A 26,819-nucleotide genomic window follows, 5' to 3' on the forward strand; every position below is an offset into this window, starting at 1 on the left:
TTATTTTTGTGAAAGCATAAGCTATGCACTTCACGACTGATCCCCTCCACATTTACGTTTTGGAAAGTGACAATGTTGATTTGTAAAGAATGTGCCAAAAGGGGGGGGGGGGGGGGGGGGGGGGGGGTTGTCAAGTGATTGTACCAAAAAGAGCCAGAAGGCTTTTTACGTGCGTCTCAGTGGCACAAAAATCGCATGCTCTTTGTTCCTCGGGTTTTAATTGAATCGCTGTTTATCCTGCTACTAGTTGGTATTAATAAAAAAAAAATTATACCATCTTTCTAGACTAAAACTTCAGCGCCTTCATCACTTGGCACAGTATAATTTGACAACTTTCTTTCTGTGCAGGCTTTACCTGCTCCTTCAGCTTCATTTAGCGCGCATTTTCACATTGCCCAAGTAGCAGTGTGGCATGAGTTACCTGTCTGCTGATTGCCACCAGTCATTCTCCTAGCATCTCTGTGGGCACCACACCTGGCAGCACAAAAGTACAATCCAACATAACTTTCATCTTGTTTTCTGAAAGCTTGGAACCCTTGCCTTCCTCAATTAATGGCTTATTTTCCTCACCAGCTTAGCAACCTTCTACCTGCATCGGGCACAAAGTACGGTGGAGAAGTTCTCCGCTCAACACGTCATCTATGAAGGTCGCCATCCAGTCTGCTACCTTGGTCCCGGTGATAACCGCCGGCTTTAAGCATATTGTTTAAGGATGTGAAAATAACCTCTCGTTCGATGACAAACTCAACTTTCAGGCCTGTCTGTTAGAAATATATGCAGCCTGCTCTCTGGACTGCCATGCCTTGCATTTTACGAGCACTTCATTGCAAAGCAACATTCTGAACAGTTGTATCGCATATAACTGTATATAACTGCACAAGCTGTAAGCAATGCACATTTAAAAATTAGGGCCAACTCAACTTGGCAGTGATTACTACACCGTAAGCAATGTCCCTGCGCTGTAATAAGGCACTTTGGCCAGTGTGTATCACGGCTGTGCACGAATGGTATCAGTACTTGATTTGGACGTCAACAGCTTTACGATTATCTGAAAAAAGGCAGCTGCAGGAAGAAATCAATTGTAACAGGTGCAGTATGACTACTAGCAGGGTCATTAAATGTTGCTGTTGGGCTTTCACTGCATAAACTGTGAAATGCACTACACTGAAAAGTGTGGCTGAGACAAGAGTGACGGAGATGTGTTGGCGTGCACCAACATGGGTGCATTCACATCCTTCTAGTCTTTTCCAAGTTTCTAAGGTGAAAGCCTGTAACGGCTCATACTCGCGGCCATGACTCTGTCCGTCTGGCCATTTCATCTGAAGTGAGTCATAACCCGCGATTACTAGTCCCAAGTCATGACTAACTAGTCATTAACCAGTCATAAACTAATTATTCATGACTAAGTAGTCATTAGCCAATGATGTATTAGTCATGACTAACTAGCCATTAACCAGTTGACTAATTAGTCATTACTAGTTCATGACCAGTCATGACTAAATAGTCATTAGCCAATGATGACTAGTTAGTCTGATTTGGTTTGGTTTGGTTTATGGGGTTTCCCAAAGCGACTAAGGCTATGAGAGACGCCGTAGTGGAGGGCTCCGGAAATTTCTACCACCTGGGGTTCTCTAACGTGCACTGACATCGCACAGTACACGGGCCTCTAGAATTTCTCCTCCAAAGAAATTCCACCGCCGCGGCCGGGATCGAACCCGCGTCTTTCGGGTCAGCAGCCGAGCACCATAACCACTGAGCCACCGTGGCGGGTCAACTAATTAGTAATGACTAACTATTCATTAACCAATATGACTAGTTAGTCATGGGTCATGACTAATTAGTCATGATTAGCCTGATCCAAGCCTCCCCATAGCTGCTTCCTGTGTGCCTACATCCTTGCAGCCAAAGTTGCGTGGAAAGGCTTTTGCCTCGCGCACTTTAGATCGTCAAAGTTCCCCCTGAATTCTCAGAGCTGTTTGTTTCATGGATAGTGGCAGCAGACCACTGGTGGCTGAAATTCCAGAGCAAGCCGCCTGTTGGAGCAGGCCACCGCGAGGTAGTAAATGACAAAGCCAGATGGAAGAAAACTCTGTGGCATTTAATGACGAGACTGTTTGGCACGTACCCCATACACATGCACATTTAGCGAAAAGCTCGGCACGATAGCGACAGTCTGGCGTACATGTTTGCGCGGCGTGCCTCTATGAGAGATGATCGGTACAGTCGTAAGCAACACATTCCACCCGGACGACTACACTTTTTCCTGAGACTACGGTGCAGAATAAGAAAATGCATGCTCACGACATTAACAAAAAAGGCTGCATATAGTAATACATGGAGGCTCTGATATGTAAATATTAGAAATATGGGCTTGCCCAGCCCCCTTATCATGTCTTATCATATTTATCATATGATAAGCTGTCTTATCATATTAGTCTCAACACTGAGATAGCTTCGCTTCACAATAACAGAACGCACTCAGTGAATTTGTTACAGGAAAATAAGTCCTGCAGTACGCGCACACAAAAAAAATAACAACTGATATGCACACTAGCTCAACTGAGATAAGATTCCATGAAGCATGTTTCCTTGTCCACTTTAGATACTAAAAGCAACCGGACTGAGCCACTAAGTAGCTGCATAGGCTTGACCGAACAGATTATCACTGCGGTTCACAACAAATTGTTCATCACTGGCTGCATCACCGGATCATATTTGAAGACGTCCAGAGACATTGCACAATTCAAGAATACAAACACTAGTGAGTATACTGTTCCAGCCTGCCTCTGTAACAGCTGCCAGCTGTCAGCTTGACTACTGTTGATGTTTTGAAGCATAATGTAAACCAACTCAGCTTCAAGCCTTCCATTTCATACCCTGCATTTCCACTTGCAAAGTTAAGCACCCACCTAAAACTTGCCAAACGTTGATCTTTGCAGGGTTACAATAACTTGTAGCATCTTCACAACAGTGTTGTTTTCTCTTGCTCAATCTGTCGTGAAATCTGGTTTCAACTCGGACCATGCAAAAATAGACAGCTGATGTTGTACATCCAATGACGTTTTCAGAAGAACTACTGCTACCAACATCATCTGTATGCATCACACGGTCACACGGGACGATAAGCAGAACTGGAGAGTCTCAGCAAGTGAACTGGTCTCGGAAGGACACGTAGGGACGCCAGTACGAGAATACATTCGCATGCAAATGGAAGCATTTCAAAATGAGTGTGCAGCTACAAATCATGTGCCAGACCAACCACAACATAAAAGATTCCACAACAAAAATATCAATGCTGCAGGCATATTTGTTTTGTATACTCTGCAAACACAGCCTCTTCACATGCAAGATACACCTCCAGAATGTTTTGCTCAAAATATGACTCGGAACAGGAGAAAGTTGAACATCATTTTAGAGACTTGACAGGGTGATTAATTTGTTCTAAACTACTGACCAAACTGCTACATCTGTCACCAGTTGCTCAGCTTTGTTCTAGACAAGTTGTTCTTTATGGTGTCTTTTAGACGTGCGTCACGATAAGGTACCCCGTAAGCCTAAGCTGCAAGCCATTTAAAGGGCAATGAAGACAACTTCAACAGGTGTTCAAACAAGCAGGTCTGCTGAGTAAGACAAAGATTAACTAATGATAACTGCAAACCATTTCTGAAATGGGAAGGTGGGGCCTTGCGACATTTTTGCAAGCCCAAACATTGCACACCCATTTGTTCATTTGAGAAAGTTTGTCTCGCTTTTCTATTTTTGCATGTGGCTCTTGCTAGCTGATGCTAGCTCGGCAATGGGATGACGAGTAAGTAGAGTAGGCTCCCTTTAGGACAAAATTTATAAGATCAATAATGTGAGACCATTCGGTTGGTTCCCTATAGGATCAGTAAAAAAAATCTGCTTCAGATGAACTGTTCCGCACGTGATTCAGTTAAGACTAATTTTCGCAGTGACCACGAACCCCGGCAGCCCTGCAAGGCACTCACCGAGCATTTACGCTGCACTCTCGAGCAAAGAAAAAAACATGATTGCACATAAGTGCACCCTGACAAGATAGCTTCCGCGTACCTTTGCACCACTGCTCGGAGAGGCTGTCCTGCGGGGCCACGCGTCCTTACAGGAAAGCTTTCTTCCCGAATTTTTAACTGACACGGCATCATAATGCGCATTATTGTGGCGTAGAGATGGCCACATATCAGCGGCACATGGGCACTGTCTGTGTTGGATGGAAAGGCACGTAGTGTAGTGCATCTGCTCGATGAGTTGATAACAGCTACGCTATAAAAGAAACAAGATAAGAGCTACCCAGCTGGGAACCTTCACAGCACTCCAAGCCTCAAAAATCAAGTCAGGAACAAAAGAAAAAGAAGAAAAAAAAAAGCAGTCATTGCTGATGAGAGAGAACTAAAAAGAGATGGTGAAAAGAAAACTAGACCAATGCTGTTTTCGTGCAGAACAGTGCGACTGTTTTATGCCCTCACTATTCAGCTCACCTCATGCTTTGTGCCGTATATGTTCCATTTGCAATTATCCTCTCACTGCAACGTCATCTTATTCACTGTTTTCATGTAACGTACATTTGGACATGCATATTGTGCGTACATATCAGTTAAGACGAACAAATTTTCTGGTGCCCTGACGTTGATCCTGAAGGGAGTTTACTGTACTTGCATGAGACCCATGTAGATGCCTACGAGATTCCAAGAAACCCATCTCATGCAACTCAAGTAGCTAAAACTGAGGCACATAGAAGCTACCGTAGGAAATGCCGAGGCAAGACCGGTAGTGCTGGTAGGGCATTCATGCACTCCCGAGTTTCTTCTAGTAAGAGCTAGGGCACTGCATTACAAGCTGCGACTGCCCCAGTGACACTATGGAAGCCGTGCACATTTCAACTGGTGAAACCAACCATTACAACTCTAGCAGTATCCACTCGACCTTCTAACCCTGTTCTGATACTATTAGGGAGAACAAAAAAAATAATCCTCTTCTCTCTCTAGTTAACATTGGCAAGAAGAAAAAAAAGAAACCATCCAGAGTTTTGTTTTTCGACGAAACTCAAAAAGAGGGCAGTACAATAAACATTTACACCTTGCTCAGCTATTCTGCATGCAAAAGGATTTCGTGTTTTGTTTTTTTCTTCGTTGTGTGCCTTGCAGTTGTGACGGGGAGCAATGACATAACTGCACACGCCTCAGTTTTCTCAACTCTGTTGCTCAAGCTACAGCTTGATGGAGGGGCAAGAACTCTGCAGTCATTGGGACCACTGGCGGCCAAAATTTCACAGCGGCGCCGCTCACAAAACTGTCTTCACAACAGATCCAGCTCTTGCTCCAATTGACTATCTAGCTGGCTTAAGAGGAGACGAACAGGTGACCGACCCATCCGTGGGGTGATAGTTTCACTACCGCTTCTCAAATACCACAGTTACACAGGAAGCCTTAACGCATTTGAGGCAAACGCAGCTATTGCTAATTGTCGTTGTGAGTAGTTGCACGGCAAACTGAACTTTGGTTAACTTGCCAACCATGGTTGCAGCAGCCTGTTCGACCTCAGATAATACTCTTTTTACACCGGCAGCCTTAACCACGGCTGAATCTGACAAACCATGATCACACACAACTGCAATTACCCTGCTCGAGTAACAAAGCCAAAGGTCGCTTCTCTCAACACAAATTCCGCTGCAATAAATTAGAGCTGAAACACACGCACAATTTCTTTTGTAATTGAAAGCCGTGCGATGTGCAAAGGCATGACACACTCGTGATGTCATCCCCCAGATAGGCAAGGGACGATATTTGACTTTCATCTCAATATGGTACAGACAACCTTTAGTGCACAGCGGCTCTGTGGCAAGTTTGTTCATCTAACACTAGCCATCATTGCAGTAGCTTCAAGATTTCTTTGCCCTATTTAAGTGCACAATGCGTTTCTTTAAAGCTGCCGTAGTAAACTAGACGCAGCCCCTGTTTTGAACTGTTACTTTACAGAAACCAATTAATGTGTCTAGCAAGCACAAGGCCTTGTGAAAAGCATTGACACGTTGAAGCTGACGAGTACAGAGGAGCTTCACTCTCTGTGAGCATGCCTCCTCCTCTGTACAAAGCATCTGGTTTGTGGAAAAATGAAAACCTAGAGATGAATGGAAAACGCGGCCTCGAGTTTCTCGACATTCCTGCATTCACCATTGTGTTCACAGCCCTGTTTACTGCGTGCGTGGTAGGGAAGACTCTGCCCGGAAAGGCAACATTCAAACTGGCCGAAAATGCCATTCACTGTTCTGACGAGTTCCATCAAAACAGGTGAACCAAGAATAAGCAGCAGGGGAACTTCTCAGCAGCTGACGTGTGGGCGGATGGACACATTAATGTCGCGCAGGAAAGAGCTGCCAATGAGGGCACTTACAACTGCGGCACCTGGTGGCAGAGCGTAAGCTTCCTGCACTGCTTTTAGCTGACTGCATGGAGACGTTTGTTTTTCTGGCTGCTAGATGGCGCCACTGGTAACTGGCCGCAAGCTCTATAAGGCATATGTGACACTACAAGCCCTTTTCGTTCATCTGCATGCAATCATGGTACAAGCTGCCAGGGCCAACATTTTGTGTCCATCATTAGGACTCGAGTAGCTCTTCACATATAATTTAAGCAAATTATAACGATCGCCACACCTCCAGCATACTTTAATGATGTGCTGTTCCATTGCCACTATAATTTCAAATATGCAGGATGCGCTGTTCGGCTGCCTTGCACACCATTTTGTGCGAGTCAGGCTGATTGTTATCTGTTACTGATGCTAATGCTACCCCTAATGTAATTCCATGCATGGGGCCGTTGAGGTGTGATAAAGACGGCAGCGTGCCAGACATCATGTTTAGTAAAATAGAATAGTTTCGTTTTTGACTGCATTTCATTTTTAGTTTTTCATTCACTGTGATCCACCAAAGCAATGCCACACCCCTGCCATCACTCGGCTTGAGCCAATCATGAAAAGGGAACGCGGGGGGACGTGGCATAACACGAGCCAATCATGAAGATGGGAAAGAGGAAACAAAAAGGAACAATCAAAACGGAACTGTTATATTATACTAACACAGAGTTCCTGCTCCTGCATATTCTTGTGTCACAGCGGAGACAGATACCATCTGCGACAACCACACTTTGTGCGCCCGTCACAACCGCAGCAGAGACGCTGCTTTAAGTAGTACCGGCCTTTTGAGGTGAGTAGGCAGCCCCCTCAGTTTGCTCTGGAGGAGAAAGAGGGGGTTCAGGTGGACAGGGTCCACCTCTGTGAGCTGGCTGCCCGGCGACACGGCTGGGCGCTCAGTCGTCCATTGCTGCCATCCAGGCACAGTTTTCCGCCGGGCTGCTGCAGCTTGTGGTCCTGCCACAGCCACCTCTGCACACGTGATGCACGCAAACAAGCGAGGGCGGGCATGAGCACAGGACATGAGGACAGACAACACGCTCTTGGAGAGCCAGCTTGACCTTACTCTTGACAAAGACAAAGGAAGAATGTTGAGTGTTACATATTTCTAGAGTGGAAACAGTGGTGTAAAGGACGGAGACAAAAGACACAACACGGGAAGGAACAAACTTGTACAGTTTGCTCTTTCCAGAGGCTGTGGTCTCAGCCAAAGGCCACACCTGCTATTGCATGTGCCTGGGGAAAAAAAAAAAAACCTTGAGCCTTGTTTTTTAACGGCATCTTCCACGCCACATTGCCACATTCACTGCACAAGGTGCAAAGCCTTCCAAGGCAAAGCACTGACTAACAGCTGCTAATATGTAGCTGCTCCTGCCCTCATTTTATGTCTAAAAAAACCATGACACAATAAAGTTATCGCCACACAAAACAAGCTGCTAGACACTGCTTCATTCTGGTAGCTTGGCATGTCATTGACTGTTGTGTCCCTAAACACGGCATGCTTGATGATTCTGCTGGCAAGCTCTATAAAATGGCTAGCTGATGGGAACACATGGATCATACTAAACAGATGACCTGCTCGGTCAAGCTAATGCTCAAGTTGCCAGACTGCCAGCAGGTCTGGAAACCTCGACAGATTGCACCGCCACATGCGTCCACCTCACCTGTGAGGGGTGCCCACCACAGGGCCTGAGCAGCAGCGACCCACCCTGCTCTTCGTCGAGCGTGACGCAGAGGCCGCCGTGTGCGATGAGACGTGACGCCAGGCTCCAGTGCTGGTTGCCACCCGCACCGTGGCACACGAAGAGGCCCACTGGTGAGCCCTCGTTTCCACCCAGGGTGTCCAGGCAGAGCGAACCCTGCCGTAGGGAGGCAAGCCGCTCGCCTCCAGCTGCCGGCACCCTGCAACAACGAGGGATCCGTGAGGAAGTTGTCCGTACCCTATTAAAAGGCAGGAAGGGTTTCCCAAAGGATTCAAGGAACGCGCTGTGGACAAAGCTATTTTACCATGTTGCGAGTGCTAAGCAGAACTGAAAAAAAGGCCTATCACACACGCTGACAGCAGAAAGTCGGGCTAGTCGGTTCTGGTCTACAAAGAGAAACACTTCCAAGTGCCAAAACGGACAAGGACATACAAACAAGGATGACACGAATGCTGCACGCCAAGTGCGGTTTTAATGCAAGCAGCGGAGCAGGATTAAATTAAATTTTCAAATAAATTTTCACTTGGAAGTCCAGAGTTTGTGCCATCCATGTCTGTTGCCCTTGTCCATTGGAGAACGTTTCCATTTATAGGCTAAATCACATGGAAAGCAAGGCTTAACTGACTGTTGGGATGGGCTAGTTTGTGCCACATGGCTTAAATTAGGCAGCACTGCAAGGCTGGTTACAAAACAACGAAGAGCAAGAGACATGGACAAACATGGAATGAGTTGCTTGTAGCGTACATCATCATGTTGATTCATGTTTCTTGTAGTAGCTCTCGTTTCATAGCCAACCTTCAGCACCTCCTTTTTCATGCTTTGCAAAAGCATGCATGCCCGTGCAGACCAGTCGTAAAGAACCACGCTACAGTAAAACCAGTTGCATTCGGATTTCACGGGGCTGAAGAAAATGTCCAAATTAACCAAATGTCAAATTATAAGGGGCTCCAAATAAAAGACCATAACAAAGTGTTCCCTATCAACGTACTACCTCTATTTCCTGAAAGAACCTAATTATTGATTGCTTCATGTGGAGCAGAGCAGTTTTCATGGTAATACTTACTTTTTGCAGTTCCACCCAGTGTTACAAGGTGCAAACATGGTTGGATGAACCAACTCGTATGTCCTCTACGACACTCATGACATCAACAGTCTCTCACAACCCCCCACATGATGCTAAAGAAGCACAACCTGCTTCTGCACACACAATATAATGTAAAACAACTACAGGCTTCACGCTGACACGGACAACGCTGACAGCACAGTCCATGACACGCAGGCAGTGAAAACGAAGAAAATGGCGAAGCGCAGCACAGGACAGAAAAGACTCCTATCATACCTTCCCGACAGATGGTCATAGCAATGAGCACGACACTTTTACATTTCGGTCCATGCATCTCGTGCTGCAGTGGTCAGACTCCAGAGTTGCTCACTCACCATTGTCATCGCCAAATCTTCGGCACACTGTGCACATGCAAGCTTCACCACCTGTCCGAATTAAGCGAAGCACAGCCGAATTCCTTCAAATTAGTGAGAGTTTAACACCACAGAATAGCACGTATGTTTGATAGGACTGGACGGGACGTCCGAATGATGTAGTTTTCTCAGTGATTGGGACCTCTGCCTTTGCCTGTTCTCTGCACTTTTCCCATGTTTGGGGGCATATAGAAGCTCCTATGAGGGTTGACGCTGTGACTTAGCTGAAGGCAGAATTCGCTAAAATGTAGAGGCTATATGAGCATAGCTAGTAGAACATCAGGTTATAGTTCTTTAAATGGCACCTCCTTTTAGCTCCAAGTTTAGCCTTTTCTGAAAGAACTCAGTGCCAGAAGGTGAACTTCCTAACCCACAGGTTCTCAGAGACCCAAAGGTGAAATTGCACAGTTCGTTGGAAAGCTGCCTAAAATGTAGTGGCAAAAATAATTCATGGCGGGGCTGAAAACTTTGCGTAATGGTTTTGGTAGGCCTAGCATGGCTTAGTACTTTACATAACCTGTGACTTGTATAGCAGCGTGTGCCCTAAATGTCCGAGACGGCCATTTTGAACATAAGTGTACAGAGACGGGCACAGAAAAGGCATGCAAGTGCCAAGCTCATGCATTTGCAAGTTTCCATGGCAATGAAAGCACATGCAGTATCATGCTCGCTCATGCTTACACAACCATGCATCCCTCTTTTGCCCTTCAACCCCTGTGGCCAAAGTGCAACTACCTTGAAGGGTCCTATCAACCAGCATGCCTGGTGAGCAACCATGTTATCATGCCAGTACCATGCTGGTACCATGCTGGCACCATGCTGGTACCATGCTGGCACCACGCAGTGCTGCTACCAGTGAGGCCCAAGCACTAGTGAGCAAGCAGATGGGCTGGCCTCATTTAGTTTATTATCGGGTAGTTTGGTGCAGTGCAGAGGAGGAGGCATCATCGCTTTCTCCGCCGGTAAGGCGATACTTGCTTCAGTTCAGGGAATACGTTGTCTAGGTACCACTGGAACGACTGGCAGCCCAGGCGCTTGCGTAGATGAAGTCGCTCTTCAATGCTGTCGGTTGAGGAGGGGGGAGGAAAATTGGAACTGCTTTAGCTCAATGCCAGGGTCAACTTTGTAAGCATGAAAATGTTCATGGCAAGCAACTCTTTGATGCCTCTCTTTGAGAAGGGTAGCGGATCGGGCTAGTTGGTGCAGATTTGACATTTTTGAAGCGCTAAGACAACAAGGACGATGAGGGAACAGACAAGGACGAGCGCTCGTCCTTGTCTGTTCCCTCATCGTCCTTGTTGTCTTAGCGCTTGAAAAATGTCTCTCTTTGAGGCCACACAGTGAAACTTAGCCGTGTTAATTATATACCTGACTTAATTGGTTAATTATAATGTGACTGTAGGATTTCAGCTACTGCAGTATTCTGCGGCTCAACTGCAAATCCTTCCTGAGCAATTTCTATGAGTGCAGTCACGAGGTCGAGAAGTTTGGAAACTCCCGAGATGTGCACTTGACCAAGTAAGCAAAATGAGCCTATGAGCGATTCTCCAGCAGAAAAGTGTGAAGAATCTCATTATCTCTCCCGTGGGTGTTCTTCTGAATAACGAACAAGGTTAGCCCATCCTGTAACCTACCACACTGGTCACAGGTGGCAGCAGAAGCCTCTACTGTTTTCCAAGAGTACATCATTTCTAGATAACAAAAAAAAATATCGGATGGTCCATGGTCACTCACCTTCCCATAGGAACATTGCGAGCAACAGGCACCATGGCATAGTAGTATTTCTTGAAGTCATCCATCCAGACTTCAGCAGCACGACGAGTGTTTCTAGACATGGTGACAAAAAACGTACAAATACCCAGTGAAACTTTTCATTGGGCCTCTTAGCACCAGCAACCAAGGGTTGTGGAAAAAGCTAAGTGAACCTAAACAGAAGCTGAAAACAAGTCTTAGATAAGGCGTTTTAAAGCTGTATACAGGGTGAAGGAAAATGTCATGGAACAAGCATTACAATGGTTGGTTCAAATAACCTTTCTATATTATGTGTTGCCTGTTTATTTAAGTAAGGTAGTACTTATTCAAATGACTACAATTTTCCACACAGCATTTCAACAATAAAGGAATTTTTGGTTAGGGACTATCCAATCGAAGGTGCTTGCACAGTAAAACAGAAATGTTCTTCCGCATCTATTTCAACAAAACCGGAATCGCTAAAGCTCTGTGTGTTCAGCTGCCACACTTTGTATTCGCACACTGTGATCTCATTTTTAAGGCGAGAAAAATAAGGTGCTGGCCTAATGTTTAGCAGAACTCTTTCTTTCTGCATTTCATATCTGCCTGCAACAAACTGCAAAAAAACGCGGCCGACTGCACGTCTGCGGAAGCGTTTTTTGCATTTCTTAAACAGATTTTATGTTAACGCTGTCTTACTTTATGTACACGAGTGTGTGTGTTTTCTTTGTGTACTGAGGTTATGTGTTGCCCAAACGTTACACCATCTGACTTTGGTACTTTCCGCCTGCAGTAATGCCATCATGGCAGATTAATGCAGATCTTTTTTTTTTTTTTCTTGCAAAACCAATAGCTGAGTGAGTTGCAGCTAGAAAGGGCAGGACAATCCCTTCTAGCTGTGTCTTCGTCGTCTCCTTCTCTATGCAGATCACGCGCCCATGATGCAATTATCTCATGAAATGTGAACAGTATCGTATGGCTATAAGTGATGCTTTGGACATCCGCATGTGGATGTGACATTGTAGCACACATTGGACTGCCAATGATTTCAATTTATGGACAGACACACTATCGCTTGTCCAGAAAGTCAAGAAGTGGACCTCATTTGACTAACATCTTTAACCTCAAGATGGTTGACACCCTGGTTCTCTTACCAGTTTCCACAACACTGCAGAGGTGGTTCTACCAGGCTGGGATGAACAGAAGCCCAGAATACACTAAACGGGTTATTAAAAAGCACACTTTCAGCAAGGTTGCCTACTCAAACACTTGAAATTGTTAGAAATTTCCTAAACACATTCCGAGACTCAAAAACCAAAACTCCGCTTCCACCGGTCATCAGAATTTCGTGTCTCCTCCTAAACATGAACCAGTTCATCCCGCTGGCTGTGTAAAGCCCAGTTTTCACTTGAAACAGAGAAAGCTTTGAAAGAAAGAAAGAAAGAAAGTATTTATTTAGCATAAAACATGAAATACAAACAGACAATTTCAGGGACCCAACAAAATTTGTTTAAGGGTTTAAAGAAGAGATAGTATAATTCACTTGAGTCTAATTCACAGTATGCACTAACTGCGGGAAAGAAAACTCACCGAGCAAAGACATTGCCGCTGCCACCCGGGAACGAGTAGGGGTGCTGTTTCCGGAATACGTGGCCCACACGACTGCAGGGCAGGATCTCGAGGCTGCCCCCGCACTGCCACACACGGAAGGACAGCTCTGCATGATTTGGGCGCCCCTTGTTAATGGTGTACCATAAGCCTCATCAGCAGCACAGCTTCTTAGCCTGGGAGTTCAGGCACGGCGGATGCACTTCGCATCTGCTAAGAGCAGTCTGCTTGCTGACTGCTTAATTATGAAATAGATTGATTGATTACAAACATAAAATGCGGCACAGATGATGTAAATAAAGGGGCACTAAGAGTTTCACACACATACTCTTTCAGCTAACAGAAACAAAAGTTCTAAAGTCTCCATACCATGGCCATTGATTCTCAAAAATTCATGTTTCGAATGTTTCCTTCACTAGAAAAGCATCTTTGATGTGAAAGTGAATTTGGCATGTTCTAATGCAACTTTTGATGCCACCTGAGGCAAATTTCAGACAGTACTGAACAAGCCACTTCCTTCACTTGGCACGGCCATAATGGCTTCACTAGCAGCGTGAACTACAGGTGGAGGTAGGGCATTCAAGCCAACAACAGGGCCAAAAAAATTGTGCTTCGTGCTTCATATCACATTATGCATAGCAGCCCCCTCAAGTACAGACAGAGTTGCCAGAGATTTTTGCACTTTACAATACACAACGAAAACTAGGTAGCAGAAGTGAAAAGAGTCCAATAGTGTGTTACACAGCTCAGTGCACCTTAAGTGAGCACGAAAGCTCATACTAGTCTTGGAATGTCTGAACGTAGCTCACCAAGGTTCTCACCACCCCAGATGTCCATGGCTGTGTCGTAGGTTCCCAGGTGTTCAAAGTAGGCTTTGTCCACCACGAACAGGCCTCCCGCAATCATTGGCGTTCTGCAAACAAATGTGGCTTAGACTGCAGCCCAGACTGACTGCTGCATCACTATTCTTCTAGACTGCGTGCCACTAATGCGAATGGTTACTTAAGGGGGGACACTGGTCTTGAAAAGAAAATTTTATTAATTTAGTCATAGTTATGAAATTTTCAGGACACATGTATTTTTGTGCGCTTATTCTAGATATGTCATTTAATTTCACGTAAAGCAATTCCTTGAGCACTTATGCACTTTTTATGCAAGTATTTTGCGGAGAGTTTTGAAGAAAATTTGCTACAGGAAACTCGCTGAAATGTATGCCATTGGGTTCTCTTGACACCAAGGAATACAATAAGGGTAAAATTATCATCCTGGCTCTCATAGAACTCGAGCTATAGGGTACTGAAGCTGCCACTTCAGAAACGGGAATACACACTTTCCTTCTCATTTCTGAAGCGACAACTTCAAAACCCCATAACTTAAGTTCTATGATAGGCAGGATGACAATTTCACCCTTATTGTATTCCTTGGTGTCAAGAGAACCCAATGGCATACATTTCAGCGAGTTTCCCGCAGCACATTTTCTTCAAAACTCTCCGCAAAATACTAGCATAAAATGTGCATAAGTGCTCAAGGAATTGTTTTACGTGAAATTAAATGACATATTTAGAATCAGCACACAAAAATACATATTCCCTGAAGATTTCGCAACTGTGACTTGATTAATAAAATTTTTTTTTTTCAAGACCAGTGTCTCCCCTTAAGCCTTCTCCTACACTGTGTGCTCAATACAGTTTGTACTTCGTCAAACAAAAGCAGCATTTTGCGGTAAATTGCATGCAGTGCTGTTTCGCTACATTAGCTGCTGTGTTTTTTTTTATTAGCAAAATGATACTGTGACGATGCAAGACCAAATGTGTGGACTCTTGCAGCTCAAGAAAAACCAGTTTCAGTGGTAGATTTGTACATTCCTTCTTGTGATGGGTAAATCACATTTGTAGTCACAGAGGACACCACCGTCATTTCCTATGCGAAATAGTACATCTGCGGTTCAGCCTTCCCAGTGACAAGAAATCATGTTGATTTATTTCTGACCAAACCAGGCAAGCACCATTACAAGGAGGCACCCCCAAGTCTAAGTACAAAATCAACCAGCAGTTTCGCAAGAGCGTTCCTACTTAAAGGGGCTGCGAAACACTGCTTGGGGGGATACCGGCTATACTTCAGGTGGATTCTTTATGTCACACAGATGCTGAATTAAAAAGAATTACAGCAATCGATGCACAGGAACGGGAGTTATTCAGTGTAGAAATTTCAAAATACAAGCAAACAAAACGCTGCCCTCAACTCGATTTTGGCGGGGCTTCCCACTCCTATTTCTCTCTCCCAATGACAGCACCTGGCGCAACCAATCAAAACAACCTGCCAGAGCACATCGCAGAAGTTTGCACTCCATGGTTGCCTGCTCTTTGCAACTCGTTCTTGCTGAGGCTGGCAGCGTCGTTTCCATGCCAGAGCCCCTGGTGGTGTATTTTTATTTTACTTGCTTTGCAGGGCTTTTGTCTAAGACGAACAAGTTGTTTTTGTTGATCTAATATAAAACACCCACAGGTGGCAAAATGTGTCTCTATTGATTCACGCAATTTGCAGTATATTTACAGTTTGTTCAATCATCAAGCTCGCGCCAGTTGATGTCATATCCGCTGCTAAAACCCGCCACTGTGTCGGGACACCATCAGAGCCATGAATTTGTTTTTGGGAGGACATTAGAATATTAAGAGACGGAATATACACGGTATTACCGACGCTAATAGCACCATTGTAACTCACTGTATGCGATCAACAGGCAAAACTGTCAACTAAGATTGTGTTTCTGGGCCCCTTTAACTCCGGTAGTCAACAAACTGCCAACACACAGTTAGCGGACAAACGACCAGGCAAGATATGACTTCTTTCTATGCGCTTTCACAACCCCATGTTTGACCAGCTTATCGAAGGAGTGTTCATGGCATAGGGTTGGCTGCACCCTAACGTGAAAGTGCTAAGGCAGAAATTTGGGCAAACTGGTAGTACTTCTTTTAAGGATACAAAGTGCTACCACACCTGATGGGCAGTGTTGGGTGTGAAGCCCTCTCTTCGCGTTCCTTATTTGACAGGAACTCCCACTTGAACACTAGGTTCCAGTCAAAGCCTGCACAATAGAACCAAGTTCAAGAAATGACACAAGGATAGCCAGAAGGGCAGGTTGGGCTAAAATACTACGCTTTTGCAGCAAGGCCTCAGAAGATACGAGCATGGCTTGAGGAAAAAAATTGATACTGTTTGAACGATAACAAGACAACATTTGTGAGCACCAGACAATGTTTTTTTAAATGGGGACACTACCCTAAAGAGTGAACCTTCGAACCACTTGCTCGATTTCATTCAAACTTGCGGGACCAGTTTATATCAGTGCTGGGACCATCTCTGTCAGCTTTCATTATTCTAGAAAAAGTATGAAGCACATTGTGCAACCTGTATGACAAGGATGACTGTGCTTGCTGAAGAAACTGTCATTTGGAAAATCAGGGTAATTTTGCCAATTTTTTGTGTTATGTGGCCTTAGGAATGTCCAGAGCACAGAATTGGTTTGCTTAGTTTTGCTATATTTGGTTTGCTATATTTTGAAAGAATGCCACCATATAAAGAATGACATTGGCTTTTCATTTCCACCATTTTTTTAAACATTTTTTATTATCAAAGAAAGGAAAAAGACAAACATAGCACATAATAAAGTTCCTTGCAAAATTTCACTCCAGAAAGCCTGCCAATATACTAATATTATCAAGTAATATAAGAACAATTTTTCTAGGCTGACAGTTTACTAAAAAAAAACAGGAAATGAGAAAAATGGACTCATAAGATTTAAAATCACTCCACTTCATTTTCAGCGCTCCAGTGTTCAAGAAAACTCCAGCTGAATAATGAAATTTGAGAGATGATCCCAGCAGTGATATAAGTTCACTCTTTAGGGTACTGTCTAAATATAAAACTAGAAGTCGAGATGACACGGTGGATAGTACAGCAAGTGATGGAATGAAAAATGATGGGGGTGACACTAGGAGATGGCAGTGTGGATGTAGCTAGACCCCTAGACAAAAGATTGGATTCGGTAACACAGGTGATACACATAAAAGATAACTGGTTATCTCCTAGAGTGGATACCATGGATAAAAAAAATGCAGTCGAGGGTGGCTGAAATTCGGGTGGAGTGACAAGATAAGGAAGGTTGTGGTGATAAGAGTGCCATGGCTGACTTGAGACTGAAGTAATTAGACATCATTGGGAGGTGCCTTTGTCGTGCACTAGATATAGCTGATAACAATGATGGCTAAAGGATTACAAAGTGGTACTCCAGTCACGGAATGTGCTGCAGTCGCATACCCCCGCGCAAGTCAGAAGAGGCCCCGAAGTACTTGAACGAGTTGAGGTTGATGACATCGATGACGGGGCAGACAATGCGATGGGGATCCTCCTTGACGCGACGCAGCAACGGAGGCAGCCACCCCTGGTTGCATTCGCAGTGGCTGTCCAGAAAGGTCAGCACCGGGGCGCGAGCTTCGTGGGCTCCGCGCACACGACTGCGCACCAGGCCTGCACATTTTGGCTGCCATTTAGTCCTTGCACCTCTTTGTAACACACTTGACAAATCCATAACCCATAGAGTTTCTTACTATTACCTAGAGGGAAAGCTGGCAGCCCGTCTATGGGAGTTTGCATGGCGACCCCTCGAGACCACTTCAGCCACCATGGGCGCTCAAAGCATCATGGGGCGGTGAGCTACTTGTTGCGGAACTGCAACTTTTGGCCAAAAAATAATAGAAAAATAAAGCTGTTTGATAACTAGAAACGTCCCAATATTCAATATCTTGTCTAACTGTCGTGTCCGGTCGCTGTGTTGAATGCAGCGAAAGACGCACACGGTACTTTTAGACTTCGTTTATTTAAAGCTGAAGAGGGTGCGACCAGCGTCGACCGAGGCAGCAGCCGAACTGGCCGCCCGAAGAAAGGAGGGAGTGGAGAAGCGTCCACGGGAGGGAGTGGCTTCCCAGAACAGGAGGAGGGTGCGGGGGCGCACCGTGGGGGGGCATCCGGCGACAGCGTGCGACGAGGGGCAAGCGGTCGTTAGGAGGAGGATTGAGTGGTCGTTAGGAGGAGGATGCGAACTGTCGTTAAGAGGAGGACGCGAGTGGTCGTTAGGAGGGGGCGCACACACACAAAAGCAATAAGGGGACACAACACTTCCTTCCCCCTTAGAAAGTTGCCTGGTATCGTGCAGGGGGTCGGCGCTCACGCGTGGAGGCGCGCTGGCTTTGTGCGCTCGGGGGAGAAACACTTGTAGGCTGGCTGTTGTTCGCTGTGTCTCCTGGGTCTGTCCTGGGCGAAGTCTCTTCTTCCGGGAAGAGGTGCCAGGCTATGTGGGAAAATGGTGCACGTGTTCTCTCCGCTGGCGGACAGCTCTCAGACGGCGTCGTAAATCTACGCAGCTGGTTGAGATGTCGGCGTGCTACTGTGCCATGTATGTTGACGAGCCAAGAGCGCAGGCCTATGCGTCTGACAATTGTAGCTTCCTCCCAGCGTGGCTTTTTCAGAAACTGTCGGGCGAGGACGCGCTGCCCCTCATTAAGCGTGCCGCAGCGCGGAATTGCTTTTTCTTCCCGGAACGTCTCTGCCTTTGGCTCGGGGAGGATGGCTGTGAGCTGGGTTCGCATTTCACGCTCGAACATCATTTTCGAGGGGGTCTCGCCTGTTGTGCTCTGAACCGTCGTGTGCTGCTTGAAGAGAAAGCGCGCAAGGCGGCGCTGCAGCGAGCCTGTCTGATCTCTTTCAAGGGCGCGTTTTAGCTCGGCTACGTAGCGCTCGGCTTGTCCGTTTGTCGCTGGGTGGTAGGGGGCCGATGTAACTGATGAGATCCCGTTGTCGCGATAAAACTTGAGGATCTCCGCAGACACAAACGGTGTTCCGTTGTCCGACACTACCTTGCGCGGCAGGCCGAACGTTGCAAATAGTGATCGGAGGTTGTCAATGACTGCTGCCGAAGTCGTCTGTCCCATTTGCCTTATCTCAAGCCACTTTGTGTAGGCATCTACGACCACAAGGAAAGTGCAGCCCTCAATTGGTCCTGCAAAATCAATGTGCAGTGTGTGCCATGGTGTGTCTGGCTTTTCCCATTCTGGGACAGGAGCTTTCGGCGGGGCGCTCCGGCTGCTCTGGCAAGGCTTGCATTCTCGCACCACTGTTTCGATGTCGTTGTCAATGCCAGGCCACCACATGTAGCTTCTGGCACACTTTTTCATTGCAACGATGCCCCGATGTCCGGCGTGGATGAGAGACATAGCTTGTGCGCGTAGTTCTCTCGGCATCACAACTCGGGACCCAAATATGATGCAGCCGCGATGGGTGCTCAACTCTGTAGCTCGCCTGCGGTAAGCGTCGAAGTTGTCCCCTTTGAGTTTATGCACGTTGCCTTGTTGAACAGCTGTGTAAACTAGCCGGAGAGCTGCGCACTTCTGCGTAGATGCTGCAACTGTGCCTGCTGTAAGCGGAGGTTCTGGCAGTGCTTCGAACATCAGAACGTCTCCTGGTGGAAATGGTTCGTCAACAGTTGCGTCTAGTGGCAGACGGCTTAGCGCATCGGCGTTTTGATGTTTGCCGCATATCATCACGCCTAGTGGAGAAAACCAGTTTCTCCCTAGAAGGCTTGATCCTGTGCCCTTCACAACAAGCAGAGGTAGCATATGGGTCTGGCCGTTGTAGTTAACCTGCACGTTGGCAGAGCCCAATAGTGGCAGATTCTGTCCTGACCACGTTCGCAGGTGCGTGTCGTCTTGTTGCAGGGCGGGTGCGTCAGATGGCCATGAAGTTCGGAACGTGTCCTCACTGATCAGAGTACAGGCTGCGCCGGAGTCCACCTCGAACTTAATCAGCTGGTGATGTACGCTTACTTCTGTAAAAATCTTCGGTCGCGTGCCGAGATTCATGGTGTTCAGGTCGTACAACACAGATGGTGTTGCTGATGTTGTTCCATGGAGATCGGATAGCGGCGTATTCTCTGAGGCGTTGACGCTGTGATTAGGCTGGGAAGGTGACTTTATCTTGGCAAGTCTCCGTTTCGTAATGCATGCTCTTTCGATATGCCCTCGCTTGTGGCAAAAATTACACGTGGCTGACTGGAATCGACATCCCTGGGGGTTGTGTTGGTCGTCACACCGCCAGCAGCGTTGTGCCTTTTTGACCGATTTTACAACAACAGAAGGCTTGCGCACCTGGTTGCTTGTCTGGTGTACCGGCTCGGTGTTCCGGCGAATCCCTCTCTGCTGGTGACCGGCGCTCTCCGCTCGAACGGCGATGTCGTAAGCTTTGCTGAATGTGAGGTCCTTCTCAGCGAACAGGCGCTGCTGCAGTGACTCGTCACTCAGTCCGCACACAAATCTGTCGCGTAACATCACGTCCAAGGGAAGCATGGTGGTGTTAGCAGAAGAAGCTGCGTCTCCCTCCTGCCCGGTAGCTGTTGTCGACAGCGTTCCAAAATTGCAGTCGGCAGCGAGCTTCTTGAGCGCGGCTACGTAGGCGCTCACAGTTTCTCCTCCCAGTTGATCTCGTCGTTGGAAGCGAGCCCGGCTGTAGACCTCGGATGGCCTTGGGTCGTAGTGCTTTTGCAGCGCTTTTACGATGTCGTCGTAAGACACTGCCGCTGATGTGCTTGGCTGAATAAGGGCGCAGACAGTATCGTAGGTCTGCTCCCCGCACAGCGTCAGCAGGTTGGCCCTCTTCAAGGCTGGGTCTGTGATGTTGTTAGCTTCAAAGTAGAACTGAAGACGTCCAACCCACGATGACCACGATGAACCGTTGAATTCTGGTATCTGATTGGGAAACCCTCGCGTAGCCATGGCTTGTCAATAGCGTTGCGTAGCGCGGGTCGAATCCACTTTCTCGTCGCCACTGTCGTGTCCGGTCGCTGTGTTGAATGCAGCGAAAGACGCACACGGTACTTTTAGACTTCGTTTATTTAAAGCTGAAGAGGGTGCGACCAGCGTCGACCGAGGCAGCAGCCGAACTGGCCGCCCGAAGAAAGGAGGGAGTGGAGAAGCGTCCACGGCAGGGAGTGGCTTCCCAGAACAGGAGGAGGGTGCGGGGGCGCACCGTGGGGGGGCATCCGGCGACAGCGTGCGACGAGGGGCAAGCGGTCGTTAGGAGGAGGATTGAGTGGTCGTTAGGAGGAGGATGCGAACTGTCGTTAAGAGGAGGACGCGAGTGGTCGTTAGGAGGGGGCGCACACACACAAAAGCAATAAGGGGACACAACACTAACGATTGCAACAAACGAGCAGAAAAGCGTTTAAGTGCAAAGTTTGCCCAAAATAAGAGACGACTCGCTCTCCTATTGGCCTAGTAATGAACACTATAAAAACTAATCTTTCGTAATTAACAGGCGCACTTTTAAAAGTAAATATGTTTTCAAAAAAATGTTGTTGCTTGAACCCTATAAGAGGTTTTTAATGGCATTTAAGAAAAGTGAAACCTTTTATTGGCGTCGTGTGTCTAAGCGTTTTCACTACTATGGATTTTGCACACTGCGTTCGCGCGAAAGTCGTCTGCGCACACACGAACAACGTTTTCGGAATGAAACGTCTTAGTTGGTGGCTGAAGTGCAGCGCCGCCAGCTTTCCCTCTAGGTAATAGTAAGAAACTCTATGCCATAACCTGTATTGAGGGAATGTCAACTTAGCGGACATCTCTAAACTGGTCTGCACCGATTGGCTGCAGTCTGGAGTGCAGACGACAGCTGATGTGCTTACCATTGCATCAATAACTATACCACGAAAGTGATAACAAAACGTGGACTCCAAAATAATTCAGGTTCATATTCAAGTGTTCAAAAGCAGACACACGCAGCTCTGCTTGTATAGAGGCAGTGAGAGCTTCTGCAAACTAACTTAATCCGAGATGGCTGTGGTGGAGTTCACTGCTTTTTGGAGAAAGAGAATACATCCTGTTCAAGCTAAGCCTATTTAGACACATCCACTTCAGTGGACACTTTCAAAACATGAGCCCGGGAGAACTCACAGGTGACCTCACTCGGGGTCTTCAAAACTAGATTCAGCAGAACCCTTGGGTTTTTTAGACTTATTTATTGGTTTTCCTACCTTACGGTGTAAGCTGTTTGTGTGTAGCCGGACCCTGTTTGTCTTGTGGTCTTGTCCATGTGAAATGATGTCATATAGCAAGGTCACATGACCATGTGTTAAACAATGACAGTTAACAGTAAACCTGGAGAGAAGTGAACCTCCAAATACATTCTGATGTCGTATTCTTCCACATGCCCATTACATGTACAGGCGACGATGAAGCTCATATTGCACGTACGACACAGATGCCTGGTCACCATTTCTTGCATTCAGAGCATCACAAATTCATGCATCCATACAGCTGTGCTCAGGCAACAAAATTTAGAGTGAAAACAAAAGCAGTGTGTGTCTACCTACCCTCTCGCTTGTTATTTCGCACCAGACGCACTTTCTGTATAGCTGCCAACTCTGTGCCGTCCGACGCTGTGTGAACACAAAGGGAAAACAAAGTGATTGGAATGCATGCTGAAAGTGATGGGGAATTGCTTTTCACAGCACAAGACCACTTACGATCATCACTGAAGTCGTCCACTAGAATGATCTCTTCGATCAGCTCTGGCGGACTCCGGTTGAGGACACTGGAAGGGTCGTAAGATACCTGTTATGCACTGACGTTTGAATACAGTTAAACTTAAGAAAATGTAGCTATAGCTTCAAACACATTGGTTCTTGAAAAGTGGCACTTATGGTGTTTCCATGATTCCTGTAATGTCTACCAAAAAGCTGTTGTTTGCAGTGAGCAGACTAAGCCCAATATGTAATGCACCATGTAACTTTTACAGAGATGGTACTGCATCTATCAAAAGTGTAGAGTCCAAAGGAATTTGCACCTGGGTCACACTGTGTGGCTTTTAATGCATAACCGGCATGCCAAATCTCTATTGAAGGTGAGAGGCACTCTCTTGTTGTCACCCCTCCGAAAGTTAGGGCTTCCACGGATGCTATAACAGCAACCAACTTCACTGGTTGGAAGCAAATCACTTGGACTCTGTACTTTTGACAAAGCCTGTACGTCCAGTAAAGTATTTGATGAAAAGAGTTTGTGAACTATAACTGGGCTAAATAGCAGCCATAAATGTAATTAGCACTTTGTCAGGGCCTGTGTTAACTCACAAAGTTGGCTTAGAGGTTGGCTTGACAAATTATGAAAGGGTTTTAGCAACACAGCATAGTCAAATGTGGTGATGGAACTATGACGCTTATTTCTGGGTTACATTCAGAAGGACGACTCACCACAACAGTACCACACAAAGCATGCACATGTTACAAAGAATATGCATATACTTTTAACCTGCACAGAACTAGATGGACAGAACAATAAGGCCATTAACACTGTCAAATTAAGTACAACATAACAAGGGCGCTCTTGGTAAGAAAAAGAAGACACAAGAGGAGAAAGCGGAAATGATAACCTGCCCTGCCTTTTTACTTGTTTCCACAGCTGCACTCGTCGCAAAAACTCTACATTCTGATTCAGCATAAAGGTGTTGCAAACGACTCAGAGCCACTTGTATAGTGGTGGCACCTGACGGTGAAAAGATTAACTATAACTCATGGACAGGCATGGCAATCTGGAAACTTGTATTCTATGCCACCAGGTGGCACCACTGCATGTGCCACTATGCACACCATTTTATTTTGTGATATCATACCACGAAAAAGAAAAAACAGGAGAAAGGAGAAATTATAAAACTGTCCTGCCTTTTTACTTGTCTCCACAGCTGCGCTCATCATAAAAACTCTACATTCTGATACAGTATAAAGGTGCTGCAGACGACTCACAGCCACTTGTACGATGGTGGCAGGCATGGCAATCCGGAAACTTATAATCTACTCATAAATGCTGCGCTGCTTAGTTGTACACGGACAAAGAAACTGGACCAGTTTTTTTGTCCGTGTACAACTAAGCAGCGCAGCATTTATGAGAAGATATTCCAACTAGCCCAGTCCCAAGCACTTCTTAACTTATAATCTATGTCACCAGGAGGCGCTACTGCATGTGCCACTATGCACGCCATTCTATTCTGTGATACCTGAGCTCGCTCATGCCAGTAGGTTTCCGCTCCTATAAGCTCTTTCTCTGTGCAAGCAGTGCAGAGTGTGGCTTGCCTGACAATAGTGCGGAGGAGCGCTGAGCGGGCTTCGTTGTGAAACGTGATGATGACGCTTGTGGCTGGCAGCTGCTCGCCCGGCTGCAAGCTGCCCTCGGGGATGCACTGCGGGTGGCGCGTGTCAGGGATGGCGCGGTTGCTGGGCAATGCGTCGCTCGCCTCCTGGTTGAACTTGTGCCGCTCGTATGGGTCCACCCCTGCTTTGACGTGCGATGCTGCCACATAGCCCTTCTCGTCAAAGTAGCGCCATGACAGCTGCCTGCTTGTGTTTGGCAGCTGGGAGGACGACTGTCGGAGCGCTGCTGCGGCAGACGGCTTCAGACGCAGGGCCTCATTGCTATCTGGGGGCTGCACGCCACAAAGCCACTGTCAGCTGCACACTTATGCCAACGCCACACGACACAAGTCTGATGTAGCAGACAAGGGCAGATAAGACATGCTATGCTTGAAGAAGATGTGCGAAAATGGATTGGCCAATACTAAAGCCAGAAACAAGCTGAGGTTCAGTTACCAAATGTTAGTAAGTGTTGACCTAGACAAGTCACGAAGACGGACAAAGAATGAGCACCTCTCAGTTCACAAGACACAGGAACTTCAATCGGCAGCAAGTTATGAAAACGTAAATGATTGGAGTAACTTTAAAGAAACACTGAGGACGGATAGACGTTTACCTGTAATGATAGATTACCACACTGAAAATGGAGTGTTTATAAGCTAGATTAGGTCAGAAAATTAAATACAGGCGTCGGCACCACCGGCCATTTTCAGAAGCAAACTACGATGACGTCAAGGCACTTTTCTTTGGCAGTTATCCCTGAGCCTAGGTTACACTGCCATTTACTTCTAAGTGATGACCACAGAGTCCGTTTCGGTGCAAACACCAAAGTCTTGAATCGAGTTGCTGTAAAATATTTCGATCTAATTTTCTCAACAATAAATGCATCTTTTGATGCCGGACAAACATCAGAATGACCGGAAACAGCCATAGAATCAATCGAATCAATCAGGGAGGGAGCATAGAGGGTTGAAGAACAAGAACAGGTTAATGGTGTTTCGGCTGAAATCATGAAGAGGCAAGCTAGCACAGGACAAGATTAATGGAGACCTATGGGGGTGGCCTTTGTACTGTAATGAGTTCATCTGGTCTGATGACGATGATGATGCTACATCAACATTTGTTCAATGGGCTTTCAACAGAATACTGCATACATTATTGTTCAATAATATTGCAGTAATTGATAGCTGCCATCCTTGACCTGCTGCTACCATAATACTATGTTTACTATTCCAAAATGGACAAGCTTGAGTACATCCTGGAAATGACAATTTCATTTTAGCCACTACTGGGCATAGAAAAGGCTGCATTTCCACCTTGTTTTTGTTAATACTACTAAATTACATCCTCTGTCATGCCCAAAATGTTGCATTATGGTTAACTATTTTAGAGCAGCTACAGACGTTAGTATCAACTGACTACCTTTCAAGGGTGTCGAATCTTGCGTACACTGACCCCCCAAGCCACCCTATATATGGTGCACTGGACCTGAAACCTCATACAGTCACATTCAAGCATACACTGATCTAGCCATTCATTGTGTGTCTGATCACTAAAGACAGCCCTTCAGTCGTTTCATATGACTTGGCAGGCTGCATGCAGTGTGCTTACAGTCATTTAACATCTCGCACACTAGGCAAAGTATGATCATACCACTATTTATGAATTTACTCTCATCTTATCGAATTCGAAGGTGCTGTCATCAGCAGCACTCGACATCACTGTTCCCCAAGGCGTGGGGCTGTAAGCACACTATGCAACTGCTACGGAAAGCAGTGATATTGCACGCAGTTTGTGTTGACGCGCGGCTCACGCTTCTCGCTATGCAGTTCTCTCGTTTCAGCACAAACCAGCTCCGTCGAAACAAGTGGGAGGGGGGAGAGAGTTAAGAGTGTTTTTTCAGCTTACTCAGGAAGGTATGACTCAGCACGTGTAAAAAAGAACCAAAACAGAAAAGGAGTGTCCGCACGCACAAATACGTACCACGTCGTGGTTGGCACTCCAGAAGAGGTAATAGCCCACACCGCCTACCCAAGCGATCGCGAGCAGCAGAATCCATTTCAATTTTCGTTTTGGCATCGCGCAACACTCACAACACGCACGCCGCGGTCAAAGCACCAGCAAGAGTCATCGCCACTGCGGGCACGAAAAAGAATTAGGAAGGCTTCGTGCAGCTCGGTGTCAACACACACACAACATGCACTGAGATCAAGGAGTCGTCAACCTCCCCTGCCAGGATGGTGGAAGCTTCAGAAGCATGATCGCCACTCACTCAGCACACAATCAAGAGTCGAGACGAGCTTTTCATTCTAAATTGCCGCTATGCGCGGTTTCACAAGCATGATATGCTCCGATGAACCGCGACGGCACCTCGTCGACGGTCGCACCTTCGGCAGAGATCTAGAGATGCACATCGTTCCGATGGCGACTCAGTAGACGCACGAAGGTCTCGACGGCATCGCTTCCCCTCTACTTCGCGGTTTGGAGTTGTTTTCTCAGGCCTTTGTTGACGCTACACGGGGAAGCCAGCCCCTCAGTTACTCGCCAGCACCATCCACCGCGTCATTTTCTAGCAGACAGCTCTTTGTAACGCTCCGCGCATCCTCGACCTATGTCTGACCCGGATTTACGTGACGTTTGTCGCGCTT

General features: G+C 46.5%; 1 protein-coding gene across 1 annotated transcript; it reads right to left on the reverse strand.

Moving 5' to 3' along the window:
* Window positions 1-7,043: 7,043 nt before the first annotated feature.
* On the reverse strand, window positions 7,044-26,757 carry LOC149330832 (polypeptide N-acetylgalactosaminyltransferase 2-like). Its single transcript, XM_089561520.1, has 12 exons — window positions 26,155-26,757; window positions 24,115-24,464; window positions 22,516-22,583; window positions 22,363-22,428; window positions 17,262-17,471; window positions 15,942-16,029; window positions 13,754-13,857; window positions 12,927-13,053; window positions 11,340-11,432; window positions 10,584-10,667; window positions 8,091-8,328; window positions 7,044-7,398 (listed from the first exon to the last, which is right to left on the reverse strand). Exons 1-12 carry the CDS (start codon window positions 26,248-26,250, stop codon window positions 7,267-7,269), a joined length of 1,656 nt encoding a protein of 551 aa, XP_089417646.1. The 5' UTR covers window positions 26,251-26,757; the 3' UTR covers window positions 7,044-7,266.
* Window positions 26,758-26,819: the final 62 nt, after the last annotated feature.

Source organism: Amblyomma mixtum, chromosome 9 (genome assembly GCF_055824585.1).
Source record: "Amblyomma mixtum isolate Tamu chromosome 9, ASM5582458v1, whole genome shotgun sequence".
In the NCBI taxonomy this organism is placed as follows: Eukaryota; Metazoa; Arthropoda; class Arachnida; order Ixodida; family Ixodidae; genus Amblyomma; species Amblyomma mixtum.